This window comes from Ostrea edulis, chromosome 3, assembly GCF_947568905.1.
Source record: "Ostrea edulis chromosome 3, xbOstEdul1.1, whole genome shotgun sequence".
Lineage (NCBI taxonomy): Eukaryota > Metazoa > Mollusca > Bivalvia > Ostreida > Ostreidae > Ostrea > Ostrea edulis.
In genome coordinates, this window is record NC_079166.1 from 5,145,944 (window position 1) to 5,173,470 (window position 27,527).

The window sequence follows — 27,527 nt, forward strand, 5'->3', positions numbered from 1 at the left end:
GGGCAAGTGATTTCTTTTAGTGGGAAATGCGATTATAATAAGAATTGTGTTAAGCTGATGAATTTCAAATATTAGAAAGTAATGTCCAACTCCAAATATTGTAACAGTTGTTTTCGTTACCAAAGATATTTAGCGAAGGCTCATTCTAGTAGGTTTCCTCGAGATCTGAAGACTGCCGGTCATCATTAGCCATGATTGTTATCAAAACATTTTTCTCAGGTAGCTGTAGACCATGGTCTCTGCAAACGTCAATCAACCTAAGCTCTATTGTTAAAAGTTTGATTGACCAGCGGCTTATCATTGATCGCAACACAGGTAAAATTTGGGGGCGTTAACTTAAAGTTGGGTCTTTAAAAGGGAGTTTAGCTGACCATTGACTAAACATAGTTGACCATAAGCAAGTTGCGAATCCCCGTGATACAAAATTGATCCAATTCTGTAGCCGACTTGAGTAGGACAGGCATATCAATAAAACCCATCTCCCATATCTTTTGCTTAAGTTTTGAATGACATGAGAGCCGATATCACAATGAAAGGTGAAAATAACAGTGATCAATCTCATAACTCCTATAAGCAATACAAAATAGACAGTTAGGTAAACACATATCCCCGGACACACCAGAGGTTGAATAAGGTGCCTAGAAGGAGTAAGCTTCCCCTGTCGACCGGCCGTGAGGTCTATATCCTGATCAGGTAAACGGAGTTATCCGTAGTCAAAATTAGTGTGACAAGAACGGCTTAACAATCGGTATGAAATATATCGGTATGAAATCGGTATGCAACATAATTATATATTTTATAAATACCTCACGATGGAGCTCTTTTATAATGGCATCCCTAAAACATGACAGTTTAGACTGCAGCACAAAATTGAATCATGAAAGAGAGATCAGAAGAAATTGTGAATGTTTTTATAAGTACGTCCAAATAGTTTAATTTCTTGTTTGCGTGATATCATCAACACAGTATGTATATTACATGTTGGATTCAATTACCAATCACTTTACTACTGTTACATTTTAATGGATCTTCAGGGATATATAACAGTGGCTACTAAATGTCATGTTAAACAGCATACAGTCACTTCATGTATATAGCTACAGTGTATAGTATAAGGTAATAGGCAGGACTATCGCTGTCCAGCATGTAAGTATTGCAAACGCTATTTTACTGCTATAAAATCAATCAAAGTACCACAAATGGAATGATCAGCTCTTTTTCTGAGACGTGGAAGGTATGATCATTTCAGTGTTGTAAGAACTCCCTGAATAATCAGCTCGTTCTCTGAGCCATTTGTACGGATTAAGTCAGAACTGTGTCTGCTGATGATTATATACCTAATTTGATAGCACGTGGTAATGTTATGACCATTCAATGTCCATCTTCTATTCTTTCTATACAAAATCAATATAAAGAATACATTTACATGTTTCCTAAAGATACTTCAATATAAATAATTCCATGTTACTTTTATTGCTTGGATCTCAGTCTGTAGTTATTTGATATAATTGAGATACCATGTACATTTGATGATATATTGAAACAGGTATATACTGCTTACGTCTAGCACTCATTTAAGAATATCATGATAAGGACATATTTTGTATTTCAATATCTCTCTGTACAGGATTTCAATGCTTACGATCAGGGTTATGTTAGTCCTAATGGCTATATTGACTGAACTTGATGCAAAAGAAACCACTCAGGATTTTATCAGTAAATATAACAAGTACAACACCGTCTGTCGAGGAATGGGATACGAAAGTAGAAGCTGTAAACGAAAAGGCCAAGGTATGCCTCTGGTAATTCTTAGAACAAATACATTCGCATATATGTTTATTATGTTGTTTTTTGTGTGTATAGTTTTCCTAATTAGAATATCCAAAAAAACAATAAAACACGTATCATTTATTTATCTCAATGCATACTTTTCATTGATGGAGCTATTGTATCTAATTGTACATACAACCTATCATTGGGTCAAATGCTGTCTAACGTGTTTCATATCGATTGTTAGTATTGCTGTGCGATATTACCGGTTAACCGGTGAATCCCGATTCCGTTGTTGGCAATACGTATCGCTATATTTTTTTTGTAAATACCTGTTCGGGTTCAATATTCTGTAAATTCCTTAGATAAGTTACCTGCCCCTGATCAAAAGTTTAAAAATGGCGGCGAATTAAACTAATCGTGATGTTTGAATGAAAGAGCAAAAGCTCCAATAATATGTCACTTCAAACTAAAGAAAGAAAACGAAATAGTTATAACAGATATGGCTGTATAAAAGGTGAAGATAAAGAACAGTGATCAATCGCAGAACTCCTATAAGGAATACAGAATAGAGAGCTGGGCAAACACGGACCTGTATGTTATTATTGTAACAAAAACGGTGGCACTACAAGCCAGTCACATGCGGATGTGCCACTGCTGCAATGTTAGCATCAAATGGAGCCAAAGTAAACGGGAACCTGTCAGGTTGTATCGACTTCTACCCACTCCCCAGTCCTGTTTCACTTTCCGCAATGATTAGTGGTGGATTTGAATTGAAATATCCTAGCAAGAGCCCAAGAGCTTCAACGATAACTGAATAAATAGCCTTAAAATTTATTAAATTGAACCATTTCTTGATTCAGCTATTCATTTGTCAATGTTTATTAATAGTATTTCAAGTAGAATTAAAGAAATATCAGAAGACAGCTGTTTTTCTTTCATTTCATAAAGATTGTTATCATATTGATGTAAAACGTATACGGTACCAATTTTGATGCACCAGATGCGCATTTCGACAAATAATGTCTCTTCAGTGATGCTCAACCGAAATGTTTGAAATCCGAAATAACTATGAAGTTTTATATTGAAATATATCGCAATACGATTTTTGGGTCGCAATACCCAGCACTAATTTTTAGATCGTTCTTGGCACACCGATTTTGACTACGTATTACTGTTTACCTGATCAGGATATAGGTTTTACGACGGGTGTGACCAGTCGACAGGGGATGCTAACTCATCCTAGGCACCTGATCCCACCTCTGGTGTGTCCAGGGGTCCGTGTTTGCCCAACTATGTATTTTGTATTGCTTATAGGAGTTATGAGATTAATCACTGTTAGTTAACTTTACCTCTCATATGATAATATTTTACACAGCGTTAAATCTGTTTATAAACAGGAATCATAGCTTTCCATGCACGAACTTCGTCCACTCTCAAAAATATCGGTAACCAGGCTGTTGTTGTCTTTGGGAAAGTAACTCTAAACTCTGGATCCGCCTATAACGGTAACACAGGGATATTCACAGCACCAACCGATGGCATCTACTCCTTCACATGGACTATTTTGACGCATCCTGGGTATTATTTCAACACAGAAATTGTCATCAATGGAAATATAGTTGGGTATAACAATGTAGATGGAAAAAGTAACAGTTCCCAATACGAGGCTTCCTCAGCAACAGCCGTGATTAGAATGAAGAAGAAGGACAAGGTTTGGATAAGGACACATGGGGCTGGCTCCTACGCATACAAGTACTGGTCGTCATTCTCTGGGTTTCAATTGTAACTAGAAAAAAATAATTTGGGGAAAAATAAAAGGACCAAGTTCATTTCCATATGTTTGGACTTATGTTTTATAGAAAGGCTTTTTTATCCATCTTGTCATAGAAACATTGAAATCACGGGTACATATCATTTATATGATTGAGCAAAGTGTAAAACAGATACATTTATGTTCTTTAAAACTCAACATGAAATAATAGCCTTTGTTTTGTTGATACGGTAACATCTCTACAACTGTAAGTTTAACAATTCTTACAACAGGGAAACTAGACAGTGCCTGAGTGGTAGACATTGTTCAATCTTTTTAATCATACAACAAGATAAAGGACGTACAGTAATTGCTTTATTCAGGAATCCAATTCATGGCTACATCATATTAGAAAGACATGTACTTACGTATATAAGAACACCTTTTTGTTTTTGTCAGTTTATGAAAATTTATGAAAATTGTTTTGTAATGTGTAATTTAAATTCCAATAAAAATATTCCAAAATGGAATTAAATGAGACCTGTTTAAACATTCCTTTTACATTTTTGTTTTCACTTAGTAGCATAGATAAAGAAGTAAAAATAACAAACAGTGAGCAATTGCACATTCCTAGAAAAAAAAAAGAGAAGTACAAACACAGACCGCTGGACATATCAGATACGGGTTTAGGTGACTAAAACGACTAAACATTCCCTGGTGACCTGTCACACCCGCCAAACTGATCAATCCGCATGCAAAGCTAGTACGTAAAGGACGGTCTTACATTTGGTATGAAACATGCGAAGCAACATCTAACTCAATCAGGGGATGCTTACCCATCCTAGCCACCTGATCCCACCTCTGGTGTATCCAGAGGTCCGTGTTTGCCCAACTATCTATTTTTTATTGCTTATAGGAATTATGAGATTGATCACTCTTCGTTATCTTCACCTTTCATCATTATAAGGACTACATTATATGCAATATGTTGGCTTTAAACGAGACTGTTGAAACCTCTGTAATATTTACCTATTTGCCAGTAGGAGTAGCCTGTCTTGGTTTAAAAATTTAAAATATGCCCCTGCGTATTGGTCGGATCAGTTGATAGACACAAATAACATATGCAGGTTATAATGGAATATTACTAGAATTTTTTTTTTGAAAATATAGAAATTAAAATAATCTCGACTGCCATTATGTTGTGTTGTTAGTTTGAAGTTGAAAATTCAATGTTTAGTAAAAATATCTAAATATCAAACAGATGTAGACGATTTTCGTCAAGTCACTCCGATATATCCAATAAACATATGAACCAAAATGAGTACTGTTAATAGTCAACACATTGTTGATATATCTAATTGTCGAGTTGAAGTTGAAATCCGGAAATTTTTTCCCCTCATGTAGAAGCCTCTGTATGACGTCATAAGAATACCAAAAACCAGGTCAACAAATAATGGACCACACTTTTTGTCGATGGGAATTGCAACAGACTGTTGGAAGATCAACTTATCAAAGGCTACGGAGCTGAGGAACCCCAGCATCCTTTTACACCAACTTCAGAGGAATGGTGGATATAATATATAAAACAGGAACTTCTCCACAGGACTGTTCATGTCTTTGTGCGTTTTGCATTTTCACAATAGATTGTTCAATTGATTGCTTTGCTGTTTTCCGCCAAACTCAACAATTTTTCGGTTATCTGGTGGCGCCCAGTTTTTTTATTGGTGGAAGAGAGAACCCAGATACAATGTACCTGGGAAGAGACCACCGACCTTCTGAAAGTAAACTGGGACACTTTCTCACTTACCGGCGCAAGCGGGATTCGAACCCGCGCCGAGCAGAGGTGAGATTTTCGCAATAGAGATGGCTATTTATAATTACAAAATTAAACGACTTCCCTTTCTCTCTCCCCAAAACGGAAGGGGACACAATTTTTGATCATTTGAAATCAGCATTTGTGTTAAATAAGTAATTATGCTTATTGAATAAGCGGATTGAAACAATTTCTAGATAGGATACGTGTAATTTATGTGGCTTAATTTATGTTGGAGAAATTAAGGGTTCACGTAATAAAAGAATATCGGGGCACATATTTCAAATAAATAATGGTGGTAAATAACTTCTTTACAACTTCCCGGGCCACTCCAAATTGTTCATGAAGCTAAGGATTGTGGAAAAAAATACCATCACAAAAATAGTGCCTTACAGACAATTAGGTCCACATTATATTTGCACAAAATTCTACTCTGTTCCATTCAGAGTTTTACATACATTATTTCAAGAAAATCAAGAAATCACAGCTAGTCCACACTTGGATTTTTCAACACATAAATGTAGACTGAACTCAATTAATATGGATGTTGCCAATCACAGGCTCTTTAAACCATCACGGGTCATGGACGATATTTCTTCCAAATCGTGCTGCCAGTTCCTTAAGCTCGAATTTACAAACACAGGAATAGATGCCGTCAACATAAGCAACATATTTTGTCATAGAAAATTCAGTCGTGTATTCCAACTTATTTCAAGTTCAAATCTACACCAAGTATTTCCTACCAATATACTTTTACTATTGCACCGATACTTTTCAATTATAAAAAAACTTTGCAGTGCCTGTATATAAACCATCTTATACTTAATCCACCAACGTGTTATTCTTCTTCATTTTCTTTAAACTATAGTCCAGTTGAACATTTCATTACTGGTGATGTTGATATGGTTGAAAATGAGGACCTCAAATCACTTATTCTAAAAGGGTCTAGATGCAAGGTGAAGATAACGAACAGTGATCAATCTCACAACTCCCACAAGCAATGCAAAATAGATAGTTGGGCAAACACGGACCCCTGGACACACCAGAGGTGGGATCAGGTGCCTAGGGGGAGTAAGCATCCCCTGTTGACCGGTCATACCCGCCGTGAGCCCCATACAGATAACCTCGGTCTTTCAATTGACGACAGAACGTCATTTCTATTATGAATTCTGTCGAGGAAAATGCCAGACGATGGGCAACATCAGTGTACCAAGAACGGCCTAACAATCTGTATGAAACAAGTTAGACAGCATTTGACCCTATGATACGTTGCATTGATGAACTAAATCGTTATAACGACCATAGAATTCGCGAAATGCTGACTTCAATCAAGACTGTTGAAACTGTCAAATACATCTTACTTAATTAAAGTAGATCGTATTATTGACTAATCAACGGTATTGCGTTTAATTACTTATGAAATTATATCAGAGGCAAGTGTAGTACACATTTAAATAATGTTTTAGATGTACAACCGAATAATCCAAATTAATCTTGGTAACTCCCTGTGAGAATTCGGGTTTGAATAGGCCCACGCACTTCTTGTTTTTCAAACAAGCGACCAAATGGGGCGGTCCTTCTGATGAGACCGCATAAATTGAGGTCCCGTGAAACAGTAGGTGTGGCACGATAAAGATCCATCCCTACTCAAAGGCTGTAAGCGCCGATTGATTAATTATATATTGTTTAACGTCCCACTCGAAAACCTTTCATTCATATGTAGACGTCACCATTGCCGATGAAGGATTGCTAAAGTTAGGCCTAGACCAAGGTCGTTCTGTTCCATGAATGATAACAGGTCGTTCCTGGGTTTTAGTGCTGCTGGTAACGGCCAGGCTATCAGCTTATCGTATGGCGTCATATCTCGCTACAATGAGATGAGACATAATATCTGCAACAATCTCAAACTCAAAATTGTCAATGGCGAATATGTTAATTCAGGGCTTTTTGGTCAATCTCAGTTATGATTCTGATCATGATGACGATACTAAATATATTTCATATGTAAGGGGGCAACTTAACTCTGTCATCAACATGCAAACCTAAGGTGATTAGAGATATTCTGGTGTGGACCGATGTATTTTTTATCTATGCCACAATTTACGTATTGACACACCCTGAATGTAGTGCTGCTTTGTTTAAACACATACATACTACCAGACTAGGGACCAGTCGATCCAAGTCACTTGGCTGGAAGGAGGATGCCATTCAAATCCGTTTGAAAAATGTGCAAACCCGGTGTGTCATTTGCTGTTGTTGATCAAGAGTTATGGTTGTTATAGATGCAAAGTTCATTTGCTGTGTCACAAGCCACCCCTTTAAGATGTTATGAGTTCAACTATAAAGGTGAATATAGTAACACTGCATGTCAATATAAGCACGAGTGAATCATTAGTATGTCAAATGCAGACGTGATTCAGGTTTTGATTCAATCTGCAGACCACCCAGTGTTTCACTATCCTGGCTTACTCGCTTGCCCAGAGTATCGTCCACCCCAGCTACCATTACTAGACCCCCACAACCCCAGCGCTTTAGGGTCCTCTAAACAACCCAGCAATCTAGACCTCGGGAATATTGCCCCCTCCCGTATTAGTATATCCGTCTTATCTAGATACTTGGCTAACTATCAAGATGAAGTAACAGCTTTAGAATTATTACAGGGGTTTAGAGAAGGCTTTAAACTTTGCTACCAAGGCCCAAGGGTGGCATCGAATTGTAAAAATCTTAATCATTGGACTGTTTGAAAGGGGAATATGCAAGACATTAACAAATAACTTACGGAGGGCTGCAGTTGCTATATTCATTCACCACTCTAAAACCTTAGATTGTCACCTGTGGGTATGGTACCAAAAAAAAAATGGTTCCGTCTGACTTATACACCATCTATCATACCCACATGGGTGTAGTGTTAACGACTTCATGGACAAAAATGCTTGCACAGTTAAATGTTCTTCTTTTGATGAAGCCTTTAACATGCTAGCTAACCTAGGTCCGGGGGCTTAATGACTCACTTGGATATTAAATGTGCCTTTAGGTTTCTACCAGTCCACATGTTTGATTTGGAGTAATTAGGATTCAAAATGCTGGGTTGTGATTTTGATAGATAAATGCTTACCATTTGGCTGTTCGGCTAGTTGTGCAAAATTTGAGACAATTTAAACATTTTTAGAGTGGTTACTTGAGCAATAGGCAAATGGCTTTAATGTGGTACATGTACACTACCTCGTTGCTTTTCTATTCGCTGGATGGGTTGGTACTCAGGACTGTGTCTATCTTGTGTCTATTTTTAAAGCAATCAGTGCATAACTTGTTGTCTCCTTAGCTGAGGTAAAAAACACTACGGCCGACAATGCGTTTAGTATATCTTGATTTAGAAATATACATTCACAATATGACAGTTAGGGCCCCATCAGATACGATTAAACAGCTCAGGTTCAGGTTATCTCAGATACTGCAAAAAGGTAAGGTTACTCAAAACGATTTCCAAGAACTTACTGGTTTACTCAATTTATGCATGCTATCCTAGCAGGTAGGGTTTTCATTTGGCGGCTGTATGATTCATGTTGTGGGAAGTCCCGTCCGTATCACAAACAGATAATCACCAAGGCAATGAGGAAAGGTGTCTACATTTGATTTGATTTTTGGATGATTTTAATGGCATTACATCACATAGAATAGTCAATTGGTTGAATGATTTTGATCTAGAGTTGTTTACAGATAGTGGATGCAATGCTAATGTAGGGTGTGGAGCAGTATTTGGTACTCATTGCGTTTATTTAGCTTGGCCAGACTAGTGGAATGGGTAAAATATTCTCTTCGAAGTAACATTTTTGGAACTGGTTCCTATAGCCATGACGTTTGAGGTTTGGGACAGTAGTTTATCGGGTCAACGAGTCATTATTCATACTGATAACGCAGCTTTGATTTAAATTCTTAACTTGAAAACATCTAGGTCCATGGAAGTAATGTATTTGCTCAGGATATTACTTCTTGAAGGTTTAATGTTTAATATTGAATTTAAAACCGAACACATCTCAGGTATACATAATATTAAAGCGGATTCTTTCTCCCGACAGCAATGGAAGCACTTCAGGACCAGTTTCCCAGAGGTAGATATGCAATCATCAACAATCTGCTATCATTTATGCGAATGAATCACAGCTTAGACAGGAGATGCTTACGTTTCCTAGGCACCTGATCCCACCTCTGGTATACCCAGGGCTCTGTGTTTGTTCAACTCTCTAATTTATATTGCTTATAAGAGTTATGAGATTGATCACCTTTCGGTATCTTCACCTTTCATTCCAAGAGCTTCTAAATTGTGCTATGTCAGCCAATACCAAAAAATTGTATGATTTTGCAAATAAAACATTTCATATGTTTTGTACCAGTTATCTCACAAAGCAAGGATTGCCCAAATTCCCCGCAAATTTGGATGATTTTGTGTCATACTATTACCCAACACTGTAAAATCATACATTGCAGGCATTTCCTACTACCAACAGACTGCACGGTTTTCCAGACACTACACCATCATTTTACTAAATAAAGTCTTATTTGGCCTTAGTCAGAGCAACCTACACAATGATGGAAGGAAACCAATCACCTTCGACATTTTAATTGCCATGGTTCAGACACTTCCAAGGATATACCAGTCATATCATGAATGTACATTTCTGTCAACCATATTTGACAGTGCAATTTTTTGGGGTTTTCCGAATGGGGGAGTTAGTTCAGAACAGTAAACATGATGCAGGTCATGCCATTCAAGATCAAAATGTTATATACTCACCACACAACAATGCCGTCAGAATTCTACTACTACATACAAATACTGATTAGGAGAGAAAACGGGTAGTGATTCACGTACAACCTACTCATAATACCATTTGTCCTGTCTCTTTAATTCGGCTATATCTAGGCCTAATTGTAGGGGATAATTCCTTTGTAACTTATCAGGAACCTATCTGACCAGATACCAGGTTGTATCAGTTTTCAATATGTCCATCGAAGAGTTGGGGCTAGACAGTATTGCGTACAAAACGCACCCATTCCATGTGGGTGTAGTCTCTAACGCATTGGCTTCCGGAGCTAGTGAGCAGTTTATTGTTACAGAATGTAGATTGAAATTTCAATGCTTGCGTAAATAAATAAGGAATTAGCTCATCGAGATAAATTAGTTAGGTTTTTTGATTTTAGGTTATTCAATCATTTTAGAGCATAGAAGAACCTGGATCATTGGGTCATTCATTGTTAAACATGCTATTAGTCATGCAAGAAAGTTTCTCTTTCGTACCAATCTCCAGTTAGATAGACTCGAGGCATCCATTTTCTTTCAAGGACAAGTGGGGATGAGGTGAGGGCAAATGATAAAAAAAGTTGGATTGTTGCTTCAGTTAGAAGACCCACCCAAAATTGTCTTTTACATTTTGGGGACAATAATATACCAATGCAAGGGGGGACCATTGAACTTAGGTTTGAAATAATAAGAGCACTGCAGCATCGTTAAAAAATGTCACCTTCCACTACATTTGTTTGGTCCCAGATCTTGCCATGGCGTGAATGGAAGGGTGAGAAGAATATTGTGGCTTCAGAGAAAATCAGGAATCGGACAGATAGGGTTGTGGCATCCTTTTTAAAGAGGTCTGGTGAAAATATATTAGCTACGTTCGTATTGCCCTGATATATTCTTGTTAGACAAAGTTCCTCTTTCTAATCTCGGGAATGACTTGTTTTTGTGCAGATTACAGCAACCTTTGCAATTTTTTTTGGGTCTGATCCAATTGTGTTTGCATATCCTAAAACCAGGTAGAAGGGTCATGGCTGCACTATGACTTATTGGATCATAATCTGTCATACTTGACAATGATATATGATTTTCTTTTCACCTAGTCCAGTCGACTACATGTGTAATATATCCGCTCTATGACTAATATGTATACTATCTTGTATGTTTCATTTTGACTAATCACAGGCGGGATTAAATCTGCAATATATACCTACATATACACATATCTACATTGTGATATGTGTGCCCGTGCATCGGTGCCATAGCATGTGTTTTTTTAGTGAGGGGGGGGGGTCTCTCCATGTCACGAAAAATCAACTTTATTGATGCTACTGATTTTTAAAGCTAGCAAAACATCACATTTGTTCATTATGTTGTTAACATTGGCCCCTATAGGAAGCCCGCAACATGGGGTGTAGCTCTACTGGTGACGCAGACGATTATGCATCACACATACACAACGCCCCCAAAGGGAGAGTAGACCCAAAACGGTTAAAGTGACTTTTTGTTAAATAGTATTCAATCATTGGAAATGCAATGAATGATTGAGATTGATCACTGTTCGTTATCTCCATGAATAACATGTACCTGTGGATTTATTGTTTTCGTGACAAGGGCGTGGTCCAGAAATGATTCAAAGTTGCACACCAAATTTCAACCGTTCTGCCAACAACGCCCCCAAAGGGAGAGTGGACCCAAAACGGTTAAAGTGACTTTTTGTTAAATAGTATTCAATCATTGGAAATGCAACTTCCCTAATATCCTCTACATATTATGGACATGAAGGCCTTTCTAAAATATATGAGTTCAAACATATGATAAGATATTTGATACCTTTAATTTTCTCAAGCATTATATTTACAATTGAAACCCAGAGAATGATGACCAGGGACGTGATGCATATTTCCCAGTCCCACGACATGTCCTTAATCAGACCTTGTCCTTATTCTTCATTCTTATCACTGCTGTGTCCTTATCCAGACCTTGTCCTTATTCTTCATTCTTATCACGGTTGTTGCTGAGGAAGACTCGTATTGGGAACTGCCGTCTTTACCGTTAGCATAATTATAGCCAACTACATTTCAATTGATGACAATTTCTGTGTGAAAAGTTGTCCCAGGATGCGTCAAAATAGTCCATGTGGAGGAGTAGATACCAGCTGTTGGTGCTGTAAATATCCCTGTGTTACCGTTATAGGTGGATCCAGAGTTTACAGTTACTTTCCTAAATACAACAGCCTGGTTACCGAGATCTCACAAATCGGCTGATAATCGTGCATGAATAGCAATGGTTCCTGTTTGTAAACAGATTAAGCAATTAGATGTTAAAACGTTACGATATAGAACTACATACAATGACTTAGATATATATGTATTTATAATGCCAATGTATTTGTTTTTCTCTGTATAATTAGATGCATACCATGATGTCTTCCTTTGTAACCTTTTCTTTCGTATCTCATTCCTCGACAGACGGTGTTGTACTTGTTGTATTTACTGATGAAGTCCTGTGTGGTTTCTTTTGCATATAGTTCAATCAACATAACCATTGAGACCAATGCCACGCATTAAAACCATGTACAGAGAATTATGGAAATAAAAAGACGCATGTAGTATATCCCTGTTTGAAAACACCTAGAATATCATCAAATGTACATTTATGTCAAATACCCACGAACAGAGAACCTACGGACATATATCTAAGAAATAAAATTAACAGATAATAATTTATATTAAAAATATTTCTTTAGAAAAAAAAAACATTCAAATGTACATCGTTCTGTTATATATGTAATTCTTACAAATTTATTGTTATTTCGAATTTCCAAAATTTTGGCTTGAGCTTCACTGAATAGACATTATTTGTGGTGCATCAATATTGGAACCGTGTAAGCTTTACATGTAAAGTAGGATGTGCTTTTTAAAAAATCAATGTTGTATATAAAGATTAAAAAGCAGACATTAAGCTGCCCATGACCCCCCCCCATAGATTACATTGTGTTATCAAATCAAATGTACAATCATCATCAAATACAATTGTGACACAATCCATTCTATATAGCAAATCATTTGTATCACATTCCATGTCTGTCAGGGGAAACACTGGGCATTCGGAAGTTTATAAACTCGGACTATTCATATTCAATTTCATTTATGGGACTTACAATTATTGAGTAAAAATAATGAATATTTCGTGAGCATAGCCCATGTTGGAAAATTAAATGGATCCCCATTGTGAAGTCTTGTAAACCAGTGCAGGTATGGCAACTTAAATTTATTTGTTTCAAATCTGTGTCAAACTGAAATGTGATTTTGCAGAATTTTGTTTTTCTAAATCTAAAGTGAAAGGATTGCATGCGTATTTCAATAGCCAGGAAAATGCACACAGAGTTGAAAACGTCAGAATAAAAAAAGAAAAGAATATGGCACAGGGTAATGCTAAATCAATTTACGGAACAAGCACAAAGTAGAAAACTGAATGTTGCTGTTGTAAAAGCTTTTTTCACCAATACCGCCCACATTGACGCCATGCTGATAATTAAATCAAGTGACATTTGAACATAACGAAGGCTCATGCCTTGTTTTTTTTAAAACAAAACGTTTAGATGTTTCAAAGATACCTCTTTACCATGCTTTGCATTCATCATTTACTATCTTACTATTAATTGAATATCTAAGTATGTTTGTGTCCACCACAATCGTGTTGATGTCCCTTTGTCATATTTTTTGAAATATAATGTTTTACCATGCAAGGTGAAGATAACGAACAGTGATCAATCTCATAAATCCTACAAGCAATACAAAATAGATAGTTGGGCAAACACGGACCCCTGGACACACCAGAGGTGGGATCAGGTGCCTAGGATGAGTAAGCATCCCCTGTTGACCGGTCACACCCGCCGTGAGCCCCATATTTTACATTCATACATTCATCAATTACTATCATACTATTAATTGCATATTTAAATATCTTTTATCCACCACAATCTTTTCCATGTCCCTTTAACAAATCTAATACGCGTGTGACTTAAGGTCATGTGTAAAAATTATTCAGAAAAATGAAGCTTTATATCCTACTGTTTTGGGTGTAGTTCATTTATTAATATTACAAAACTAAAGACACTTTTCAAGTACTACAACATATATACGTCTCCTGTACTTTCACTTCGCATGTTTACGTAAGATGTCAAGGGTCATATGACGTCATTTGACCAGATTATACAAGACGAAAATAGATGATCATAAATCGACACGGCGCACAGCCAGTTGTACATAAACCAATAAAAACATGACATGATAGAAATGTATAAGTTTCACAGAATCGAGTATTCACTGTCCAAATTGCATCATCCGCATGCAAATAAGTTAAAAATGGCCCGCAAGATGAAAACCTACCCCTGCACTTTGTTTATTTGTGTTTTTTCTCGAGTTCAGTGTATTGTTCAAGAATATTTGAAGATTTGGACAGTGATTTCTAGATAAAGCCTTGTGCAAAGCTTTCAAATAATCTCATGGTATCACAATACATTTATTTTCCTCTTACCGCCGTCCAGTTTTATCTTCGATATTCATGTAAACACGCTATCTAATTAATATTCAAACGCAGCACTGATGTAGACTATATGATCCAAAATTAGATACTGGAAAGGGAAGTAACACGGCGGGAAAATTACAATTTATTATGTATTGTAAATATATACATGATACATGTACGCAGGACAACCAATGTATTTTAACCAAGAAATATTTACCTTAGTTTTAATCTTTTAACGCGCTCTCTCACTCTCTATTGTTTATTCGCCAATCAAGATTCCTTGGGAAAGGTGGGGGGGGGGGGGCATGTACAGCAATGGGAATAAAAACCAATCATTCAGAATCACTAATACTATCAGAGTTCACACTTCTGCACTCACATATCTATAACTATATATGGAATACTGATTGCAGACAAGATTTAGATTAACAACTTGATATACAATAAAATAACCCAACTGCTACACACATCAGTTTCTGAAACAGCGGATAAGTGTGTTGTGTGAATATATAATGAAATTCTAATCAAATCAGTATATTAATTATAGTTTAGTAAGTACAGTATGCAAGTACAAAACAGATGTGCATGTAGGATCCAGTTGTTCTGAATGTTTTATGCTAATGCAGAGAGGTTAAAATAGAATGATTATATAAATGAAAACAATTAATTGTATAAAGTGTTCAGTAAAAAAGGTATTCATGAATTGTTGACTTGATTACAGGGGCACCAATGGGACAGTGCCTGTTAACAGTCTGATAATAAATGTATTGTACCGGACTGTTAATATTGTACTCCCAGTAACCAAGACAGCTATATTTAACAACTAATTTCAGAAACATTTTAAACTCTAGTTTGTATTCAAATATTGTACGTTTGTAACGACATAATAATAACGGAGCGGATCAAAGATATGTTTACAATCAGATTGTTTAGATTCCAATCTTAAACCTCATGAATGAATGACAGTCTGATTACCCCCCCCCCTTTTTTTTTACCCTATCGTCGTTAGGGACCATTAGAAGGGAGCTGGTTTTAATCAGACTACACACATAAATATACATGCACTATATCTACCTTCGATCTAGGCCTAAAACGAAATAATTCCTTCAATGTGATTGTTTTAAACAAGTGTGTAATATATGTATTACATATATTAAAAAACATTTCTTCGCTTTGGTATGAATACAATAACACACCAGTATTTATCTATCTATTGAAAATTTAATCTGATGCAAAGACGTATGCATTTAATTTCACTGAGATCGGTGCGGTGTTGAATTCTCTGCATTACCTCGAACACATCATATATGATAGCCATTAGTACAGCAAGTTCTTATATTTCTGAGCTTTTAAAATAACATTCCAAACTCAGTGCGTAATTTGGAACTTACGATTCGCGGTGAAAATCATGCGCTGATCCAGGAATATAGTCTCGGGTGTCAATCCTTGCATTGGGGGGGGGGGGGGGGGTCTAAACAAGGTTACAAACATGCAGTATCTATTAAATAGATGTAGAATATATACAAAAATATGACACACTACATGCATGTTTTCATGAAACACTGTTGAAGGGTGGTTGTCTATATCTGGACCCATGTTGCTCTTGCAATGAAACAGTTTAGGGAAGGGGATAACTTAATTTGATAGTTTTAAAAACGATGACAATGTCATGGAGTTATTACTTTTCAAGTTGAGTGGGTTGGGTAGGAGTCTGGACCCATGCAGCATCTGCTCTTGCAACGAAACATACATAATGATGGGGGGGGGGGGATATATATCTTGTTCTACAATGAATATTTGTATTATATCACTGTGTATATAAAAAATCCGTGGGGATACTTAACGACTCGAGTTGAATTTCGTTTAGAAATAGTTTAAGGTGACAATTTCAAAGTAGCTTTCAACAAAATTTGTATCTAGAATACAGCCATCATACCAGCTACCGGAAAACAAGAAGTGACACATATTCCTCCACTACTTCGGGAGGGGGTATATTTTTTTCTCCATTTTTAAGAAATATTCTTAAGTCATCATTGAAAATAAAGATAAGTGGCTGCAATGTGTAAAATATCTAGTTCACCAAATGGGTGTCAATCTTTTTACTTCATATGACCCCCCCCCCAACACACACACACTCTCAAATACTTTTTATCACTTGACCATGAAAATGTAGAACGATTAAAATTGGAAGTAATGCAAAGTGAATTTCAATTAAGTTTCAATAAAACTATTTCACATTTTGTTTTGTGTTTAATTGAAAACATTCATAGAACACAAGATTAGATACTTTTTCAGCAGTCATTTTCTTCATATTAAAACTTGACAGTTTACTAAAGTTCATAAGCACAAATGTAGATGACATTTCACATCACTGAAAGCAATTAGTGGATATCCTGGTTTGACCACTATGTACAGTGTAGTAACCAGCTGATGGAGGTAAATATTATCCACTGGAGTCAATATGGCTGTCATCTGTGGGTACTAAATGGAAAAAAGAAGAAAGTTGCCAGTCAAAAATATTTAAAACACAGTACTGTAGGTCTAAGTGTTCAAGTTTATATGTGCATCATAACATAAAAACATTCGAATTCGATACCATACAGCAATATCAAAACATGCTTCATATGAATTTTCTTTTAATTTATCATTTTGAAGAAATTAATATTGACTAGATGTAGATAATGCCTATATTTATGTATATCCAGTGCCTGATTGGATTACTTAAAGTTTGTAAAAATTACCTTGTATGTACATTTGTGGTCACTGCTCTAGAGATGTGGAAAATTGGAAATATGCTCTTTGAAAAGTTCATATTCTTGTTGGTATCATGCACATCTGTAAATAGCATTATCTCATATTATAAATACATATGCTGCAAATATTCAATGTATTGTAGAAGGGTCTCAATACACATAAAAAATGTGGGCAATCAGTATGCATTCAAAGTCTTTTATTTTTCTTCCATTTATTCAAACTGTAGTGTAAGCGAAAATATCCAAAGTTTATTTTTTTTTGTATGTCACTTGATAAAATTAAATGTGACTGTAAATCTAGAGCATGAAAATTAATGTCGTTACACGTGCGTTTGTACAAGATATTACCACAGGTACCTGATGCACTGATACTAGCCCCCCCCACCCACCCACACCCCCTTTTTGAAAATATTTTTTGCAGCGATAAATCTTAAATGTGTTGATTCCCTGTCGAACTCATTTCTCTTTCGATTTTTAAAAGTACTGTAATCGTTTCACACTTTTTGTAAGCTTTAGAGAGTGGCCTTGTGTACGGGTATAAAAAAATTGAGCACAAATTTTGTAATAAATCATAGGCTGTTATACTTGCAATACTAAATTATATATACAGTTAGATGTCATATGTACATGCCAAATATATATACACGTTTTTACATATATGCATATGAACTGTTAGTATTTAGTTTGTCATCATTATACATATCTCATCATTGTGTAACATGATTGTATGCCAACATGCTTGGTGAATCAATAAATAAATTAAATCATACCGGTAGAAGCTTACAAAAAGCGTGAAAGGATTACATGAATCGAAAGAAGGATGAGATAGACAGGAAATCGACTTATTTCAGAGAAAATATAGCAAGAAAAAAAATCAAATTAAAAAGAGTGGGGGGGGGGGTCATGTAATATCCATACTTTAGGTGCCTGTGGAGTTTACTGCCTAGATACCCGCCTATACTCATGTTTATATAAACAAACAACAACTGGTACCATTTGAGCATCATTTCTCTAACATATAGGCATATTTTGAGTGTGTGCACCCAATACGCTACACATCGGCTACGTGTGAGAAATTATCGTAAAAAAAAAATCAAAAGAAAGAGAGGGGGGGGGGGGTTAGTGTCCATTCTTCAGGTTCCTGTGGAATTTACTGCCTAGATACCCGCCTGTATTCATGTAAATCATGTGTATATGAATAAAAACAAACAAACAACTGGTACCATTTGAGCATCAGTTCTCTTGCATATATCTTGCGTGTGTGCACTTAATGCTACGTGTGACGTGTGCAGTATGTAAACAAAGAACATCAAACTATGTATATACTACTTCTAAAGTATTGAGTCAATGTATAAAACACAGTAAATGTTGTCTACTTTCATTGTTGACAACCTTGGTTTCAGGTATTCATACATCATTATTTCAATTACAAGAATTTACCTTGTTTTTTCCGATTTCAAAGTTATACAGCTGACATCTTCTGATTGTCGTCTTTGCCATGTGCCTAGTAAGCGTATTTTAGACGCTGATTCCAACCATACGACAAACTTCACCAGGGCATTTCTCATCATAATGCCTTGTGATGTGTTGTCAAATCAGGGAAATTTGACTAATTTTAAGCGCAGAATAAAGGCAATATTCCGATATATTTTTATATGATTCTAAAAATAGAGTTTGTGTATATGTATCCAAATATGGATTGATCAAGGCGGGGCAACTGTCATGACGTATCAGCTCATTATGATATCATTATCATACCGAGTTCATTCGTTACCTTAAGTGTCCTGCGTACAATATCCTAGTATTCCTCCTGTGTCAATTATCTACTCTGTCGAAGTAATAATGTCTCCCTCTTCATATTTTGCGCACCAGTTTGCATATTACGTCACCGATCACATAGGTTGCTGACAGTTTTTGAAAAGATATATGCTATGCAGAAAATGAGCAATTTCACCACAATTTTAGGTCAAACCACTTCGTATGCTTTATGAATAGTATTAGAATTTTGAATGAAATATTGAATGCTTAACACTATATTTTTGTTACAATATGCTCCTTTGCAGGGTTTCTAACTAAACTTTGATGAAAGCGATATATCTGACGTCATTTTCAAAATGTTTTACAAGAAATTGGTCACATTTCAACTGATTGCATTCATCCATTATCGAGAGCAGTTTCCATAGTTTTCAAAACATATCAATTGTCTTTGACAGGAATTTTGTAATATGAAAAGAGGAAAATAACCCACAGCGATCAATCTCATAAACACTTTAAAGAATACAAAACAGAGAGGAGGTCAAACAAAGACAGTTAAACACATCAGAGCTTTGAGGGAGTAAGCATTTCCTGTCGACCGGTCAAACTCCGTCAGCTATATTACTTGATCAGAGAAATGGGGCTATCAGTAGCCAGAGGCAGCTCGTAAAAAGGCCGAATGATTCGTATAAAACAAACAATATACAACATTCGACTTTTACCAAATTGACATCCATATAAAAGATAAAGATAACGAACAGTGATCAATCTCACAACTCCCATAAGGAATACAAAATATATAGTTGGGCAGCTACGGACCCCTGTACACACCAGAGGTGGGATCAGGTACCTAGGGGGAGTATGCATCCCCTGTTGACCGGTCACACCCGCCGTGAGCTCTATATCCTGATCAGGTAAACGGAGTTATCCGCAGTCAAAATCAATGTGCCAAGAACGGCTTAACAATCGGTATGAAACACGTCAGACAGCATTTGACCCACTGTATTGATCAACTAGATCGTTATATCGACCATAGAACTTGCGAAATGCTTACTTCAATCGAGACTGTTGAAACCCCTGTACCACCAACTTGTTTGTCAGTAGCTTACCTCGATTTAAAAACTGACTATACCCAGAACAAGCTCTTACATATGGAATCAGTTGAGATATATAAACACCATATACAGGTGATAATGGAATATTGCTACATAGATATGGGAAGTTGACGATGGAGAAACTGAAATCATCCCGTTTGTCATACAGTTGAGTTGTTAGTTTGCCGTTAATGTCTACTTTCAATAAAATATCTAAGTATGAAGGAGACGTGGACGACTCTGTGGTGTCTTTTATTTTAACAGAACTGTTTACAACGTATCATATATCTATATTGTCAATTACTTTTTCATGTAAATTTGTGTTGAGAGTGAAAGGAGCGAGTGTGCATATTTTCTTTTTATATTATTTATTTAATTAATAAATTTGTTATTATTTTTTCTACAACTTATCGTTAGTCTTTGCTCAATCTGACAAAATTAAAAAAGAACCCATTACACATTCCCATACTAAAAAAGCAGGTATTTTCCCATTTTGTACTTTGAAATTCCCAAACAATGAAAATAAATGAAAGCAAGGTAGCCTAATTGTTCAAAAATCTTAACTGACCCATAGATTACAATTTTTGCATCAAAATTGTTATGTAAACCCAACATTTTGGCCTCTGCTTGTTTGGATGAGGTAAGCTTTGACCAAATTGAAAGTCAAAAAGAGTTCAGTTCTACCTTAATTAACTCTGGATTGGTCTTCCCCCTACTTCATTGTGTGAACCATTTATCCCAAGTTCAAACAAATGTCATTCGTTTTCCCAATTGGAAAGGCCCATGCCCTTCAAATGAAGACCTGAACATACCCAGAATTTAGAATGTAAAATCCATTAACCCTCTGTCAGGGTCAGGTTCCAAAACAGGGTCAATATAGGAAAATTAGTATTGCCTTTGTATCCTTATTGTTACATATAACCAATGCTCAGGTGACCGATAAAGCCAATGAGTCTCCTGTTGAGAAGATAACAAGCTGGCTTCTTTTGACAAAATTCATGAGGCTTTTTATTTGTTCAAACTTTCATTTACTAGTACCTGTCTGATTTCTGGTCATTTCAGGACTCATTGTCACTTTGGTTTTTCACATCCCTGGACCTCATGAGATGGTGACACCCTGCAGTAGGCACAGTTCCTACTGGTGTGTCTTAAAAGCAGACAGAGGTTCTCTTAGCATCTGATCCATTTCTGGAGACAAACTTTTGTATGGAGCTGGTAAATGTTTTAAGCTTGTTTGAGTTATAAGCTCAAGTGGGCTTTTCTGATCACCCATTGTCTGTTGTCCATCTGTCTGTAAACTTATTTTTAACTTCTCTACAATCACACAGCCCAATTTCAATTAAACTTAGTAGCGTTAAAGGATTAAAAATCGTTTGACACTCGTTCTCAGTCAATGTGTGCATTACTGTCGCCGACGTTTATTTTGATTATTCATAATGCTTCATGAAATGTTATTATTTCTTAAAAGTCTCAGAACTTTTTCCATGGAAATTAACATTTATTTACCCATTGATAGGTAAACATGATATAGTAAGGACTTCCGGTATGTAGAAAGATGAAACGTACGTTACTGTCGCCAGAGCAGGTATATTTTATTTTAGTATCAGTGATACAAAATGTACACATAACAACATTATGTTTGCTTTTTAAATAAAGTTGGATAATTAAGAAGTTTTATGATGTATTTGTTATGTCGCCGATCGATAGGTTTCAAAATTGAGATGATATAGCCTTTAATATTCCTCCTGCATATTAGTTTTCTTTGCTAATAATGGTAGCTTTACAACTTTAAAAATGTAATAAAGATAGTTTCTTAATATATATAATAAAAGTATATACATGTGATACTTTTTATTGACATTATCCGAATTTTAAATTTTAATATCGTGTTCTCTTAGCGTATGCACGGATAAGAATGAAACGCACGTTACCTCAAAAAAAAAAAAAAAAAAAAAAAAAAAACCAAAAAAAAACACCGAGTGTTTCAATACAATATATGCATGGTAAAAATTGTATAATAGATCTTGCGTATTTGTAATCGAATATAATTTTTTGTTATAAAATGTCGTTAACCTTTGAATTTTTAAGCAACAATGCATTGGTCGAAACGTACGTTACTGAAATGTACGTTACCAATCATACGAAAATGCGTTTTAAAAACTTTGCATAAAGTATATGACTGCGTGGTTTTGAAGGTCTCCATGTTTAAGATTCGAAAGAAAACAGAGACAATGCAAAAATCAGGAATTTGAAGTAAGTGTTATGAGTTCACTGATTTTAAAATCTTATGATGTAAACAAATATAACATGCCTTCGCAATTTTTTAAACGGTATTTTTCCCATTTCTGAACTAGTAAATGATGTTCTGACATAATTTGTCGAAATGTGCATCTGGTGCATCAAAATTGGTACCGTTTAAGTTTTACATGATGACCCCTGGGTCGATGCCTCTGCTCGTGGACTGTTAGTCCCCGAGGGTCTCTACAGCCCAGTAGCTAAGTACTTCGTTACTAACTTGAAAATACGAATGTACATTTAATTGCTGTTATAAAATTTAGAAATTCATTTCAAAATTAAGGATTATCTCCCTCACGCATAGCTCTTATCCTTAAACGAATTTGACTCCACTTTTCTGGCACACTGTTTTTGCCTATAATAGCTCCAAAACTTCTTGTTATTTCGGATTTCAAACATTTCGGTTGAGCATCACTGTCGAAATGCGCATTTGGTGCATCAAAATTGGTACCGTATACGTTTGACATCAGTACGACATTAAGGGAGGGAGGGGGAATGCCCGTGCTATATTGTAATGTACCTTTCTTATTGTTTAGTAAACTACTCGATTGTATTCATGCACTTTACATTCTGTCAATCATGATACATTATTTCCACTGTCGCGGAGTTATAGTTTCAAGGATTCCAAACATTAACATATATTGTTTGTATTGATTATAACCCAAGATTTAGATTATTAAAGATTTGCTTGTAAAAAATACATCTGTTAACAATGCAAGATTAAAGAAATGTGAAATGTTTTATGGTTTTCCAATTCGATATGATGTTGCTCAGAATCAATATAGGTAGTCCTATCAAATCATATACAAATTGGATATATAGCAAATAATTCGTAAAAAAGAACCCCATAGTCATGTTGGTAGCAGACGTATCATCTGCAATATAAGCGTACAATCAACATTACTATGTAAATCTCTGGAAGGAGAACCCGTTACTATTTTACTTTAGATCTATAATATCAAATACGTAGAATCAAGAATTGTGTGTGTGTGTAGGGGGGGGGGGGGGCTGCCCTTTTTTTATCATTATTTATTTTACCATGCATATTAAAGATATCTTAAACAATATAATGCTTGAGAGTTTTGTATAAAAATGATAGACCTTTAATAGAAAAAGACTCCATCCCCCATCGATTTAAGAATATAAAGTTTTAAGAAATATTTTATTGTTACCATAGTAAAGACTGACTCTCTCCTCTCCCTATTTGGAATATTTGTTGAGACAGTCATTGTAGAAGACCACCGCCCCAACGAGTTCCGATTTTGAAGATTGATATAAACAGCTTTTTATTTTGTTGAGTTTCTTTCTTTTTTCTTCTATATACTTATTTTTTCTGTCTGTGAAGATATTTTGAGAAGTCAAAACTTTCAATTTGTAAATCCAATCCCCTTCCCTTTGAAAAACGATGATATTGTTTGTTAGATAGGTACAAGTTATTGTCAGCAATCTAATTATTATATATATTAGTCCCCGAGTGTCTCTACAACCCAGTAGCTAAGTACTTCGTTACTAGCTTGAAAATACGGATGTATATTTAATTGCTGTTATAAAATTTAGAAATTCATTTCAAAATTAAGGATTATCTCCCTCATGCATAGCTCTTATCCTTGGACGAATTTGGCTCCACTTTTTTGGCACGCTGTTTTTGGCTATATTTAGCTCCAAAACTTCATAGTTATTTCGGATTTCAAACATTTCGGTTGAGTATCACTGAAGAGACATTATTTGTCGAAATGCGCATCTGGTGCATCAAAATTGGTACCGTTTAAGTTTTACATTATGACCCCTGGGTTGAGGCCTCTGCTGGTGGAGTGTTAGTCTCCGAGGGTCTCTACAACCCAGTAGCTAAGTACTTCGTTACTAGCTTGAAAATACGGATGTATATTTAATTGCTGTTATAAAATTTAGAAATTCATTTCAAAATTAAGGATTATCTCCCTCATGCATAGCTCTTATCCTTGGACGAATTTGGCTCCACTTTTTTGGCACGCTGTTTTTGGCTATATTTAGCTCCAAAACTTCATAGTTATTTCGGATTTCAAACATTTCGGTTGAGCATCACTGAAGAGACATTATTTGTCGAAATGCGCATCTGGTGCATCAAAATTGGTACCATATAAGTTTTACATAACCCCATATACAGAATTTCGTTTTTATTAAAATTTTGAGAAAATGTCACTCAGCAGAGCGGAAATAATGACGAAACCCGACATATATATATTAATTATATTAAGTATGGAAAATGAGTTTTGTAAATGTGAAATATACCTTACGTGTGTGTCATTTGTTTCGAACACCACGAGTGCATACACTGCTGTGTAAATATGCTGTGACTTATCTGTTATTTTTTGTCAAATTCTGTTCAAATTAGAATTGTAGGTTACTGTAATTAAAATGCGATAAAACAAAACTTTATGATGTTTACTTTAATGTTGTCATTTATTGCGCATTTAGATTATGTTAATTTTTTTTTAGACTTTTAGAGGAAAAAGTGATGAAGCTATCTGTGAGATGTACGTTACAATATGGGGGCTTTGACAAAAAAGCTTCAGAATTGCTTTGGTATGAGGGAATACAAAGTTATCGCATGTCCTGTAGTTGAAAAACATCTTGAAGTTTAATTTCTTGAAAGAATATCAAGATTTTTATACATAGAGAAAGCTTCATAAATCGAATACAGTACAATATTTTAACCTGATTATAAAATACCTTGACAAAAAATAGTGTCTCCGTTTAAGGAGTACATATATTTTTCTAGCCACACAAAATATATACCCTAATACTCTGTTTCCATTGATGTTTTCAATATTCTAGCAGCATACTTTCATATCAGAAATACGTATTGATAGTGAAACTAACACGATATCACCATTCAAAAATGTGTGATCTTGTGTAACGTACATTTCAAGTGTTAATTTACTTGCTACATGTCAAGTGTTAATTTACTTGCTACATGTATAGGGTGCTTATGTTGTGTAAAAATAAAAAAAAAAACAATTACATGCAGATAATTATATTTCTCTTTTCTGCAATTATTTAGCTACGTGAAAAAATATAGAGGGACAGTTTTGGAATTCTTTATTTTTTCAGCAAATAGATTTGTGATTTGCACATATTAACTGAAAATGGATCTGAAATGAAGGACCTTCAAAGGTTAGATAATCAACAAATGAAAAAGGATAGCATTGGGTCATTTAAAACTCGTCTCCATAACTACTGAGCTAGAAATGACGAAACCTCTATAAGTCATGTGAAACCTTCCTGACATATTGTAAATTGTTTGAAGTCTGGTTCCAGGGGATATAATTAGGGTCATCGGTACCTGGGAAAGACAAACATAACACGCCAATGACCCTATTTATGGTGAAACGGTGGGGACATTCTGAAATTTATTGCGCTGAAATAATGTACATTGGGGCCATTTTATTCTTACCGAAATTTGTCCATTGTCCGTCATCATTGTCGTAGGGGTCATCATAAACTTTTCACACGTTCATTTTCTTCTCCAGAATCAGTGGGCCAATTTAAATCAAGTTTGGAAGGAAGCATCCTTGGGTAAAGGGAATTCAAGTTTGTTCAAATGATGGGTCACACCTTTCTCCAAGGGGAGATAATAGCAAAATAGTGAAACTACATTAACATCTTTAAAAAATCTTCTTCTCCAGAACCACTGGGCCAATTTCAACCAAACCTGACACAAAAGGATTCAAGTTTGTTCAAATGAAGGGTCATGCCCCTTTTCAAGGGGGGGGGGTGTAATAACGAAATAGTGAAAATACATTGACAAGTTTTGAAAATCTTCTCCGGAAACAAGTGGCCAATATTCAGCCAGTCATGGCACAAAGCAACCTAGTGTAAAGGGGGTTGAAGTTGTTCAAATGAAGGGCCATGTCCCCTTCAAAGGGAAGATAATCACAAAAATGCAAAGATAGGGTGGGGTGGTTTAAAAATGTTCTTGTCAGGAACCACTGGGCCAGAAGAGCTGAAATTTGCATGAAAGCTTCCTGACATAATACAAATTTAAGTAAGTTAAAACCATGTCCCCGGGGTTTCATTAGTGCCACAATAGGGGATCAAACTTTTACATTCAAATGTACAGGGAAAATCGTTGAAAATCAAGAACCACTGTCCCAGGAAAATACACGTGAAAGCTTCCTGGCATAGTGCAGATTCAAGTTTGTTAAAATTATGGTGCCCGAGTGTAGGATAGAGTCATGGTAGGGGATCAAACTTTTACATATAGATATACATGTATATGGAAAATCATTTAAAAATAATCTTCTGAAAAATCACTGAGTTTTTTAAAGTATGCCCCCAGGAGAAGGGTGGAGTCACAATAAATGATCAAAGTTTTATATACAAATATAAAGGGAAAATGTTTTTAAAATCTTCTTCTCAATAACCATTGGGCCAAATAAGTTTACATTTACATGAAAGCTTCCTAACATCGTGCAGATTCAAGTTTATAAAATTCATGGACCCTAGAGGTAGGATGGGGTCACAATAGGGATCAACGTTTTATATGTTAACATATGGGGAAAATCCTTATATCCTTAGGATAGGAGAACTATTTTCTGAAATTAACGTTGGGAAATAGGTGAGGGGGTGGAGAACTATTTTCTTAACTTTATGTTGGGAGGTGAGGGGGTGAGAAAATTTTCATTGATGTCGTATAGGACTTGATGTATGCAGAGATTAGATACCGTGTTATGAGTGTTTTTAAATTGAGGTTTGTTTTCAGTTTGGTACATTCAGAATTATTACATGGATTTTCTGTAGACATTCGTGTTCTAATAGCATAATATAATGGTGGGAAGAAATCATTTTGTGTACCTGGTATTTAATGTTGAAATCAATTTTACAGGGTAGCAGTTACTTGAGATATCCGGCTGATTGATGAGGATAATTTCCCTGAGACTAACATTTTGTAGGATTTGGATAGCTCTATTGCTGTAGAAAATGTCAGGTTTGT

The 27,527-nt window shown here is 35.6% G+C and overlaps 1 protein-coding gene and 1 long non-coding RNA gene across 2 annotated transcripts; one reads left to right on the forward strand and one right to left on the reverse strand.

Annotated features, from left to right (window-relative positions):
* The first annotated feature begins 1,074 nt into the window (after window positions 1-1,074).
* Window positions 1,075-3,586, forward strand: LOC125673321 (heavy metal-binding protein HIP-like). Its single transcript, XM_048909861.2, has 3 exons — window positions 1,075-1,146; window positions 1,628-1,791; window positions 3,171-3,586. Coding segments are annotated over exons 1-3 (555 nt in total). The 5' UTR covers window positions 1,075-1,144; the 3' UTR covers window positions 3,560-3,586.
* Window positions 3,587-16,893: 13,307 nt separating this feature from the next.
* Window positions 16,894-17,536, reverse strand: LOC130053144 (uncharacterized). The gene is made up of 2 exons (XR_008801638.1): window positions 17,400-17,536; window positions 16,894-17,139 (listed from the first exon to the last, which is right to left on the reverse strand). It is a non-coding gene; the product is annotated as an uncharacterized LOC130053144 (long non-coding RNA).
* Window positions 17,537-27,527: the final 9,991 nt, after the last annotated feature.